Here is a 12,752-nt window from a genome sequence, read left to right on the forward strand (position 1 = left end):
CTCTAGGCTCCAAATGTTGTCATGAAACTGAGCTATAGGATTGCACTGGTGGGATTGTTAGGAAAACCTGCATCCATAGATCATTGTTAGTGATTGTTTTTCTTTCAATTTATATTACTACATACTAATATTTGCGTTACTTTGACCATTCCTCTTTCTCTCCTCACAAACCTTCCCTCTCCTGTTTCTGTTTCTTGTTCTTTGTGGTAGGTTCCTGTGCTTGACACATCAGTTTTCATGTCTACCTGGAGGTATTTACCACCAATCTCAACCTTCCTCTCCATCTCCAGAGGCTCTTGTGATTTCTTTTGACTTGTGACTAAAAACAGTGGCTTGTGCTGGGCCATGCAAATTGGTGCCATAAATATTCTCAGAGCAGTTAGTTATGATACATGTAGAATGTTGTAAGAGTTTAGTACTATTTTTCAGTTTGCCTGTGTTGCTGCTGATCAAAGGGAGGCTCTGGAGTGAGATATCTGATGAAAATCATCTGCTTGAGAATGCAAATGCTCTTGCTTGTCTGGAAATCCACTGTTTTACACACTGACCCTTAGCACGAGCTTCAGTGAATTTTCCTGTGATAATAAAGGAGAGAAACAATTTAGATCAAAGCTTGGGCTTACCTGGTCCTGTGTCACAAGAAGTTTTACACCCTGCTTAATTCTCTGTGGAGGGGGATTCTCCCGTTGAGAGAAGGGGTAGCACTGTAGAGGATATTTTAGTTACAGATGAAATACAGGACTTAATCTGCATTTCAAATATGACAGTTTAGAAAAAGTAAATGGTAACAATACTATCAAATAATATGTTCAATGACTGGTAAAGTTTGAGTAAATACGAGAAATGTGGCATTAGCACTAATAGAGACTAAAAGTATGTTTAACTTTAGGACCTTCCCTTTCCTCAAATACACCCGTGTTTCTGTGTGTCAGACACATAGGTTGTGATCTGTACAGCAAATACAGCAAAATCTGGAGTCCAAATTTGCCACAACTTAAGAAAGTTCAAGGTCCAGATTCATACCCAGATCCACACTTGAATTTTGATTCTTCTCGAGAAACTGTAATTGAAGCTCCTAAAAGTCATGCTTTGTGGATGCTTCATCTTTCACAGCCCAATTCTTTTCTAGACCACTGTTTTTAGGACCTTAAACTTGACTCAAAATGTTAGGATATTTGGTATCTGCATCAAAAAATTTCAGACTATAACTTAATTTTACAGCTTCATAAGATTGTCAAGCATCATCTTTTTGTGTGTGATGTAGCATTTTATATGAAATAAATACAAAAATTAAAGGGAAGGCTTTGTGCCTTTTCAATTACTGCCTGAGAACTGATTTCTCTCTCTCCAGTTTTTTCTCTTAGCACAGATTGCCACTGTGAGCTTGACTTTATGGCTGAGTAGACATTTCAGTACAAAAAGGAGTCCAAGTGATTCAAATTGTTACATGATGCTTTGGCACCTTGTGCTGGTTATATCACCTCCAATCCAAGTGGTTTCAGTACAAAAATAGACCAGTTGGAAAAAGAACAGCTGTCATCTTTTATGCATAGCTTTAAATTTTTTATGTGCAATGTTAGTGTGTGTGAAAGGTGCTGGATGAGCCCTGGGGCCATTCCCACAGTGCCAGCCATCCTGGCCACTTACCCATCTCCAACCATGTTTTCCAAGAAGCTTTTCCAGGTAGGAGGGAGGTGGCTTTCTATGAGAAAGCTTTCTATGAGAAAGGCTTTCTACGTATTTTGGTGGGCTTTTTGCTTTGTTTTGTTTTGTTTTTTTCAATTTTTTCTTTGGTAATTTCTTGTTGTCATCATTGAGACTTGAGGATTCCCAGCAGCATTCACAGGGTAAAAAAACCAATTTCCAATCTGATATTTAAACTAGAGTCTAAAAACTTCAGGAAGCAAATGAGGTTGTTTTGGATACTAGTCAGTGTCTGTATTAAGGCAACTGACACTCACTCTTGACTCTGTATATTAATAAATTGACTCCAAGCATTAAAATTAAACATAGATTTTTCATTCATACCAGAATTTCTTTGCATATCAGATGCCATGGACATCATCTTCCTTTGGCTAAGGACTGAAAAGAATTTAAAATGTAATTTTCCCTCTACATCCCTCTTTTACAGATATTTTGTTTTGTTTGGGCAGGGGGTCTCTAGCTTCATATATGGCATTTTATTTGTGTATATGTACCCATATACAAGTTTTGTAACTCTCTCTGCCCATTCACCCTCAGGGATAATTCTGTTACTCACTGTGTTCAGCTTCCAGCCCTTTTGCAGCCCCCATCCATCATGTTCAGCCCAGCAAGGTGAGGAGATGCTGCCCCTGCACCCCCCAGCTCTGACAGAGGCCTGACCTTCACTTGCAGCCATTGGTTTCTTCAAATATTGCAGCTCAGATCCTCCTGATTCTTGGCAAGCTCTTATGCCCTAAAAACTCTGTTGTTTTTTGGGGTTTTTTTTCAAATTCCCTGCATTTAAATGTGCTTTCAGAATGAAATGCTTAGAAACTGCTACCATGCTTTGGATAATGTGGTGAGAGGTTTAACAGTGGTGAATTGTTCTTATGTGTGCACGAAAAGTGTGTTATTGGTACTTTTTCTGAGTAAAATTGTGTTTGTTCAGAAACTATACCACTGATATAAGTATTGCAGTTTTCTGCTAGCACATTTATATAACCATCAAATTGCTGCAGTGCAAATCCAGAGCTATTCAAAGCAGATCTTCTGTAGGAGTTTAACTCCAGGGGTCTGCATGTCTGTGTTAGTCTGAGTCATAAAGAACTGGATTAAAATGTGCACCCTTGACTTTTGATTGCAGCAGAAAGCAAAATAGGAGGGAAAAAACCTTGGCTCACTACCATCAGTTTGTTTAAATTGCAGGCTGTTTCTTATTGAGATCAACAAGAGAATATCCTGAAAATATGTTTCTGAAGATTTCAACATATTGCAAAAGCTGAGTCTCCTTTCTTAAACGAAAGTCATATATAACTTCCAAATACATAATACATGACCTGCTTTTGATTTCCTTTGGAAATCCTTTGGATTTTACATTTGAAATAAAGGCTGGAACCTTGACCTATCCTCTTGCATGGGTTTGGGATTTGTGATTTTCTGGGATGAAGGAGAAGGAACAGGCTCCCAGTGACTCGCTGCGTCCATAGCAGAGCGTGACTGGGGGAATGAGACGTGGCTTGCCCCGTTTAAACAGTAACACATGGGGCTGAATTCTGAGGATCTACATAACAATTTATGGTGTGAGTTCACCAAAAAACTCCGTTTTCAAAATAATCTATGACAAATTTAGCCAAAATGGAGCAAGTGACTTTACACTTGCTGACTGTGGATGTCCATGGGAGGTGTGAGCGTGGCACAACTAAACCATACTCTGGTTGGTGGCAATCTTTGTCAGCAGAGCAGCTGTCCCTGCTTTTAACTGTTGGATGTGCAACTCTATCACTCAGATCATTGTCAATGGAGAGATTAATTTGTTCAGTAGGCTTTTTTCATTGAGAAAGAAATTTGCTTTTGGTGAAAAAGTCCAGAAGCCAGTAGTTCTGCCTCATCCAGCCTAATCCGGGCAGGAATTAGGAGAGCTGCAGTGCATGGGCTAAGGTAACTCTGCCTGATGGCATCCTGTGCAGGAGGATAACTGTGAGGCTGGTTGGAGTAGTTCAGTTGGAGAAGTTCAGTTAAAAAGAGGTCTGAAGCAGCAGCAAAGGGTGAGAGGGCGTTATGCTGAAATAGAAGGGGGGGGGAATGATGTGACAGTTATAAAATGTATTATGCAAGAAATTCTGTTAGTGTTTATAGGCTTTTATTTTTAAATTATGTAAAAATAAAGTTTGTGGGAAAATTTTCTTGGATTTAGTTTACACAAGTATCTCTGTGTTGTTACAGTTAATGTAGAGAGGGAACATACAGCACAATAATAATCTATTATAATTGTTGTTTGCTGTAGTAAAAGTAGAATAAGGAGGTCTGTTGCCAGAGAAAAGGAAATTGTATGTGTGGAATAAAAATTCTTAACATAATTATCAGATTCTGTTTTCAGCAGCAGAGGCAGCACATTAAGTGTTCTGATGTCTGTGGGCTGCATTTCCTGGCTACACTTGATTATATTTCAGAACATGCCACATCAATTGCATTGTCTGTCTATCTTGGAAAAAATCCCACAAAGTATCTTGCAAGGAAGGGAAATATCATTTCATCTTTTATCCCCACCTGTGGAGGGAAAAATCCCTTCCTCCTACACGGTGCCTTCTGAGAAGGCTGGATTTGTTTCCCAGGTAGATGTGGCTTCTGGCAGATGTCTGGAGGATGCCCTTGGCAGTGCCATGGCACCACAGCAGTCACTTTCCACTGGAGACTTATCCCTTTGGTATCCTCCAGGGATGCAGTTTCACCTAAAAGCCAAAGTTAAGGAAAAAACTCCAGCTCTGTCTCTAGTTTATTGTAATAAACAGAAACCCCCCACACCCAATTGCTACCACAGGTCAGCTGTGGAATCTGGAGTACCCAGCTCTCTTCTGGGCAAACTTTTTGAAAGTATTGTATTTGTTCAGGGTTTTTCTCTTGGTTACTCACTGATCCTGTTTCTTCAGTGGAGAAAAACTGCAAAATGCAGGTACTGTGTGCCTGTGTGAGGACGTGGGATTATCCCCAAGACTTTAGCCCTACTGTGCATGTAAATACATAGAGACATAATCAATGGTGTCTCAAACAACTTTCATGCTGGAAACCCAAGATATTTTATGAAACACACTTAGTGCCTGTAGGAGGAACCTCTATTCAAAGAGAGCTTGGTCTTTGGTCTTGAATTTACACCAAATTTTCTTCCTGTACCAGCACACTGTGAACAGGAAAGGTGAGGAGGGTGTATAGTCAGAATTGCTGTGATAGATGTGGATGTTTCTGTTGACAGTGGAATAAGTGGGACGTTTTGCAGCACAGAGATGTGGCAGTGCAGCTCCTCTTCCCATTCTGGCTGTACAAGGAACTTACCCTCACAAGGCAAACCTTCCCTAACAGTCAGTGCTGTTACACGAACTTGTTAAAGGTAACTTTAAGTTCAGGGCACAAGCCATGCAATTTTTCTCCCTTCCTTCAGCTGCTGTCATAGGAGAACCAAATGGTCATTTCTGTTTGCTGTAGGCCAGAGATCCTTTATTCGCTTCCAAGTCTTAAAACAAATAAAATAAATCAATAAGCTGCTGTCGTGCTTTGCATATGGGGTAATTCACTTATAAAGGGAAAACTGCTAGAGTTCCAAAGCAATGAATCAAAGGTAATTTCATTAGTGACTGACTTTATATTTTCCTCATTCATGGTGCCGATTGAGTGACACAAGTTCTTGTTAGTATGTGTTTGTGTAATTGTCAAATCTGACTTTTTTCAGATACTTGGAAGGAAATCATCTGCCTGCTGTGCCGAAGGGGCTCTCTGCCTTCAGACACCTGACACTGATGTAAGAAACACGTGGTTTCAATGACAAGAAAATTACATGACTCTTTCTGCGCTGTGCTGTGGGTGGAACATAAATAATTAGTTTTTGGAGGGGTGAAAAAAAGCCCCACAAAACCCCCCAAACCTTCTGTAATTTGAATTTGGAAAGAATTTCACAGTGGCCACTGCTGCCAGTAAGTGTTCATAAAGAGTGAGGTGCCTGAGAAGCCCCTTGCTCTGCAGGAGCTCACAACCTCTGTGAGAGGACTCAACTCACCCAGGCTGCTGCAGTTTCACTTGGCAGATTTATCTGTGCAAAGCTGTAAAGGTCATTAACAGAGGAGATGCATTAATTTGTGCTAGGTGAGGCAGTATTTATAATGCTAAGGCAGTGATAATTTGCATAGCTGTTTGTGCTATGAAGTGTCACCGAGACAGAGACAGCTAGACTGTGTTCAGTAAAGTGCTGCCTGAAATACACAGGAGTGAGATTCCCTGCCCAAATCATTTATCAGAAATTTTCAAATGCTGTTGGAATCAGCTGCACAGGTACTCAAGTCAAACGGGCAGAACAATCTCAGACAAAAACAACATGGAGGAAAAACTGGAATCCTCTATTTGAGAGAGCTTTTTATTTGGCAACATCTCTAATTTTGGGGTTTTTTTCAAGGCAGACCAACAACAAAACAAAATGTTCTGGTTGAGCCTAAAAGGACTTTTTAAAATGAAAAATGAAATTTTGTTCTAGTAGCTGTCAGCGTGAAGAGCATGTGGAAATTGTGTGCCTGGAATAGATTGCAAAGCAAGTGGGGACAGTAAATATTCAGCACTGCTTGTATCCTTTATTGATTTATCCTTCTTCATTGAATGTTATATGCTGGAAATAAGTCTTAATATTCTGAGTCTGAGGCTTTTCAGGGGAGTCTGATCTGCTTTTCCTTTAGACCTTATTCAGAGTTGGTTAAAAAATACAACAGTTGATAAAATGTGACTTTTCAATTGCTTCAAGCATTTCTCTGCTCATATATTATGTGATCCTTTAAAAAAGCCTTATATCTCAATTCATACATGTAAATGATATTTTCTCTGTATGTTTCCTCAGTGATTTGAGCAACAACAGCATCAGTGTGTTGGCCAATCACACCTTCAGCAACATGACCCAGTTATCAACCCTGTAAGTGGCCCTAAGTTTTGTATCAGTTTTAATTGCTTTTCAGACACCATCTTGGTGTTGAGCAATTACTGTATATCTTGTTAGTTAAATGTGTGGCTTTCCATGCTTCTCTGTGGTTGAATTGGAAGTGAAATGATCAAAGACATGCAGTGTTGTAACTCTGCTCTCTCCTTCTCCAGCATCCTGAGTTACAACAGACTTCGCTGCATCCCCGTCCACGCCTTCAACGGGCTCCGCTCCCTGCGAGTGCTGTAAGTTCCAATCCTCCCATGAGCTGAACTGCAGCTTATTAGGATGCACTTGATGGCAGGGAGAGTTTTAATGAGCAGGTGGCTTTCACTTGATCCAGGATTCATGAATACTTTCACACAGTGAGCTCCAGTGTACTTGCACTTAGGTGCAGTATGTCCAGTAATGACTAGAGCGGGTAAGTGATAAACTTTTAGTGAGGCAATTTGCATATTTGCAGGATGAATGACTTTTCTCTGATAGTTCAGGCATAGGAGCTATCATGAAAACAGGCCTCCAAAAGGCTGCACAGAGTCTTGTCTCTTCTGCTTGAACAGTGTTTTGCTGCCCCTCAGGAAAGGGCTTTTCTCTTTGTCTGTAAAAACTTGATCATCTTTCAGAGTGTAAGTTTCCACTGGATGCTTCAGCAAGAGTGTCTTCATGGAAAACCTGGGCATTTTCAGAATATTTCCTATTGATTGAGATTTATGCAGGCAGGGTTTTACATAAAAGAATGCAATTTGAGGGGAAGTTAGAAGCCCCCACACTAAAACACTGAGTAAGTCAGTGGCTGGGCACCAGTGGTGTTGAGATGCCTGTCTGAAATATTTTTGAGTTTTGAATGAAATTTCACCTCATATTGACTGTGGCACACCCAGAGATATCCACGTGTGGGTTATTTCTTGGGAGGTCCTTTTCTGCACTCTTTCTTTCCAGTGTAGCTGCTTTCAGCAGCTTTCTGGATTGAACAATTTGCTTACAATCTCTTCTGGAAGTCATCTTTACATTGTCTCTAGAGTGTGGGCCTGTTCCTTTCAGCAAGCAGCCCCTTCCCAACTTTCCTTAGGCATCTACTGAACTGATTCCTGCTTCCATGTTGTATTTACTGCCTCCCTCTTGCCATCAGAAACAAACCCCAAACTGGGTTTGCTCAGTTGCTTTGGTGGATGTGCCCCATGTGAAGCTGTAAGGACAAGGTGGAGAAGCCACCTTCCTTCCTTCTCGTGGCCCAGAAACATGAGTGAGTCACCACAACTTGCACAGTAACTCAAGGGAATAAATTAAATAGCTTATGTGTGCTGAAATTATTCAATGTGCTGAAGGAGAATGGTATTTGAACACTGAAAGGTCAGGACAGAGGAGTTGAAGAATATGTCCTGAGTGCTTTGAAACTTCACATTAATATTTTCTTGGGGTTTTTTTTCGAAAAAGTTAGATGTCATTCACGTGCAGAAGCATGTGTTAATTAAAAGAGCAATGGGTGCTGTGCAGTGACTCCATAAATGTGGAATCAGAGGGTTGGCATGGGCAGCCCTGCGACTGTGGCAGCGCTGCTTGGCCGAGACCTTTCACTGTGGTTTCAGTGGCAAAATAGATATCTAAGTTTCAGCCTCCTAAATTACAAGGCAGCTCTGGATTCCCAGTTTTCATTAGTAAAAACAAGAAAGATACGTGATTTGGATTTGTTGCTTTAAGTTTGGCTTGGGAGCCTGATTTCTAGCGCACCAGGATGGTCACATTTGAGCTGTTACATGAGACCTGAAATTCAGCCACAGATTAATATACTCTGTTTCATGGCCAAATAAATTATTCCATATGGAGCTGTCTTCTGGCCTGCTTCTGATATGCAAGCTAGCTTGATTAAAGCTAGTGTGGGGCTCTCTCCCCCGAATTACAGTGTAGATAAACCATGCCTCCCTCTTTCCAATAGCTACAATTTGTCTTTTCACTTCTGTCCTTGCAGGCCACATATGGACAGAAACAAAGGGCAGTATTTTAATAACAACTGTTATCTTTTGGCTTTTTTAAATGATTTGCTAGTCAAACTGAAAAAATGTCTTCCTCCTTCAAGGGAGAAACCCCCCCACTGTCTTGCACAGAGCAGTGAAATGAAGCCCAAGTGGGAACCTCTGCCTCTGCTCCCTGCATTTGGAAGCTTCCAGATTGATTTGATTTATTATAGCCCACAAAACTCTGGTATCAGCTACAACTTCTGCCACGTGTCATCAGTGTTGTTACTAAAAATCAATTCTCCAAAGAGAAAGTGGTTTCCAAGCGACAGTATGAAATCTGTTATTGTCAGTTATTTATTATCCACGCTCTCGGGGGAACTTAAAAGAGAAAACATCAGCAAAACAATTTCCACATTTTTTGTAATACAAAGAATGCAGGGATCTCATTACCTTTGGCTGTGCATGCCTTTGAAGGTAGCAGACCCTTCTCATGCAGACTTCTGTCTGCCAAATTATGTTCTCTTTACTTTTTGCCTCTATAGTAAATACATTAAATATGTCTTTGAAAATCAAAATAATCATACATGTATGATGCAATTGGTCTTTGACAGATATTTCATCCTGTCCTCCCTCTCTTACACTTTTCAGCACAATCCCAGTTGAGAAAACTGCAGAGTCAACATGTTTGTGTTTAAGCCTTAATATCTATCAGTGTTTACACAACCAGGCCTTTAATCTCAGTCTTCACATGGTTTATCCACAATGGCAGCCCGAGTGTGCTGGGGACCACACGACACAGAGTCTGGAGAGTTCTTTTAATAAGCAGAAGTTGATATCGGGAAGTTTTTGTGCCAAAGCTATTACAGTGAAAAATTGTGGGTTTGTTTTTCAGTTCATTTGTCCAAAGCTAGTCTTCTCAGAAATTAAATGTAAACAAATTAAGAAAGCTGAGATTGAGACAAATTTTAAATATTGTAACTTCCTGGAAGACCTGAACAGATTACTTTAAAGATTATTTTTATTGTGTAATCACATATTTTTACATGTGATTCAGTTAAGAGGCAAAGACCAGAAATCAAAATACTTTCTCAGGTCACTAAATAATTTTCCATATTATATTTAGGGGGAAAAAAAGGATAAAATGAGCTACTGGATATTCCACTAAGATGAGATATTCTACTTTTGCTGAAAGCTGATGGTTATTTACTGCAGTTCAAAGCTCAATCAAACAGTAATACGTGTGATGATAAAGCTCCCACTAATACTTTTTGGGCAAACCGTTGGAACCAGTTTTTGCAGTACACTTTCATTGCTGGATGCTGCACTGATTTGACCTAATGCAAATATTTGGTGGGAGGATTATTATTATTATTATTATTATTATTATTATTATTATTATTTTACATCACAGAATGACTACTTGCGCTTATCCATCATCATGGCTGGGCTTCGCAAACAAAGATTTGGGAAGGGCTCTAGCCAGGTTTTTACAAGCACATTGGTGGCTAAGAAGGCCAATACAAGACAGGCACGTCTGGTTGCAAAAGGCACAGCAGAAAGACTCCTTAGGTGGTAAATTCTACAAGACACAATTCTTTCTGCATTGCCTTTTCTCCTCAAGGATGATCCTGCGTGCTTTCTCAAAAGCATCAGCAGTGTTATAGATGGTGTGTCTCCAGACCTCCCGGTTGGAGGCCAGAGTAGACCAGTTATGGTGATCAATATGGCCAAGACTGAGATGTTGTTTCAAGCAGTCCTTGTATCTCCTCTTTGGGGCTCCTCTCTTGGGGCAGCCGGTGGCAAGTTCACCATAAAGCAAGATTTTAGGGAGGGGGTGATTGGTCCTTCATCCTGGAGACGTGCCCTGCCCAGCACAGCTGTGTTGTCAGCAACATGGCCTCAATGCTTGTGACTGCTGCTTGTTCTAGAACAGATGGATTGGTCACATAATCTGAGCAGTGGATGTTTAGGATTGTACAGAGACAGCATTGATGGAAGTGTTCTAGGAGTCACAGGTGGTGGTGGTAAATGACCCATGATTCGGATCCATATAAGAGAGTAGACAGCCCTATGGCTCTGTAAACACTGATCTTTGTGCTTTTCTTCAGGTATTTATTTCGCCAAACTCTTTGATAAAGCTTTCCAAAAGCACTGTATGCCTTTGCTAATCTGTTGTCTATCTCCCCGTCAGTCTTACCATCCGAGGAGATGAGGCTGCCTAGGTAATTAAACTGCTGGACTGATTTGAGCTCTGATTCGCCAATGGTGATATGGGGATGATGGAAGACTTCCAGAGGTGCAGGTTGATAGAGAACTTCTGTCTTCTTTAAGCTGACTTCCAGCCCAGAGAGCTCAGCAGCATATGCAAAGCAGGATGTTAAACGCTGCAGAACCGCTTCTGTGTGGGCGACAAGGGCAGCGTCATCAGCATAAAGCAGCTCCCAGACAAGATGGTTTAAGGTGCTTGTTCTAGAACAGATGTATTGGTCACACAGTCTGACCAGTGGATGTTTAGGATTGTATGGACACAGTGTTGATGGAGGTGTTCTAGGAGTCGCAGGTGGTGACCCATGATTCGGATCCATATAAGAGAGTAGACAGCACAATGGCTCTGTAAACACTGATCTTCGCGCTCATCCAGATGACCTGTAAAAGCTCTGCAGTTGTGAGCATGGAGCAGTGACACTGAGGCTTCCCACTGTCCCTGACATCTGAGCTGTGCCAGGTCCTGCAGGGTTTGGCATCTCTCAGGGTTCACTGTCGGTGTTTGCCCCCGGTGGGATGTGGCTCTGTGAGCTCGGCCAAGCCTTTGGCCATATTTGTCTTCACTGAAAACACATCCCCTCTGTGTCTGCAGTAACCCAATGCTGTGGACAATGGGCTGGCAGGCAGGACGTGGGAAGGGTTAGTGAAAGAAAAACAACCAAAAAACCCCAGCCTGAAAGGATATGCTGAATTCATTTCCCTCCCTGAAGACAAAGGAATAAGTTAGTGAGATTAAGTTTTGACTTCAAGAATTAGTGTGTTTTGTTACTCTGTCCTCCAGATGAGATCCACATCACCTTAAATCCACACCCCTGCTGCTTACCAGTGTTTAGACAAGAGGATTGCTAGAAGTTGTGCTTTTGAGGGAGAACACACACATCAGTGTGTGGGCTTTAACTGTCCTAGTGTTAAAGATTTCATTTGGCCATTTGCTTATAAGGATTTTTGATATAAAAATGAACTCCTGTTGGTGATCCAAGAGGAAAAAGATTTTGTTGCACTATTGAATTATCTTGCCACTATTTATTATTGTGAGTTTTAAGTTTGTTAGCATTTGTCATTTCATTTTAGCTGCCTGGGTGATGATGTTGCTGTAATTTCTTTTACTGAAATGCAGGCATTTGCATCCATGAAACATACCTCAGTGTTTGAGATATGTAATATAGCCAGTAATTTTAAATGGTTTTTTTTATTTTTGCTGGGATTTTCTTCTTGCTGATAAATGGTTATGTCATTCTTCAACTTCTCTTGGAAGAGTTTCTAGTACACCTAGGAAAGAAAACCTACCACTTCACTGAATAAACACAACTAATACAACATGAAGAGAAATATAAGTTCTGCTGTCTGTTCACAGAGAATCATCTCGCAGATCTTTAAGCTGTTTAAAAGATCAGAAATTAGGAATGGCTGCTTGTTTAAATGTGCTCACATCACTGAAGTCTGAAGGAAGGAACATTTTGATGACAAGGTCTGATCTTGCATCCTCATACAAACAAAAACACTCCTTATTTAATAGCTGTGGGGTTTGTCTCAGTCAGCTGGTCATTCTGTAGAGAATTAGAGAGTATATTTTATCTGGAGTTCCTGTGTGGGAGCTCAAATCCTTCCTGTTCCTGGTCAGATTAATTGCTTGGAGATCCATCCTTTTATATGCCAAGTTATTACTAATAACCAAAACCAAGGTGTGCTTAAAAGCAAATTTCGGAATCAGGATGTTGGGAGGGGAAGCTTTTGGCACACTGGCAGTGAGAACTGGAGAGAGGTGCCAGCAGGATAACTCTGCTGCAGTTTTTGTGGTTTTATGCTCTGTAGAAAAACTTTGCAGCACAGTGAGATAGAAAATGCAGCTGCAATGAGCTGTGAAATGTGATTGTGGTGACATTGCTTGTGCTCACATAGGT

The 12,752-nt window shown here is 40.8% G+C and overlaps 1 protein-coding gene across 2 annotated transcripts in view; it reads left to right on the forward strand.

Moving 5' to 3' along the window:
- SLIT3 (slit guidance ligand 3) overlaps positions 1-12,752 on the forward strand; it is a 477,403-nt gene that overhangs the window by 386,541 nt on the left and 78,110 nt on the right. For both annotated transcript variants that reach the window (XM_027643335.1, XM_027643336.1), the window contains 3 exons: positions 5,405-5,473; positions 6,554-6,625; positions 6,805-6,876. In XM_027643335.1, coding sequence (XP_027499136.1) covers positions 5,405-5,473; positions 6,554-6,625; positions 6,805-6,876 — 213 coding nt within the window. The remainder of the gene's footprint in view (positions 1-5,404; positions 5,474-6,553; positions 6,626-6,804; positions 6,877-12,752) is intronic.

Source organism: Corapipo altera, unplaced genomic scaffold (genome assembly GCF_003945725.1).
Source record: "Corapipo altera isolate COAL_440 unplaced genomic scaffold, ASM394572v1 75, whole genome shotgun sequence".
NCBI lineage: Eukaryota > Metazoa > Chordata > Aves > Passeriformes > Pipridae > Corapipo > Corapipo altera.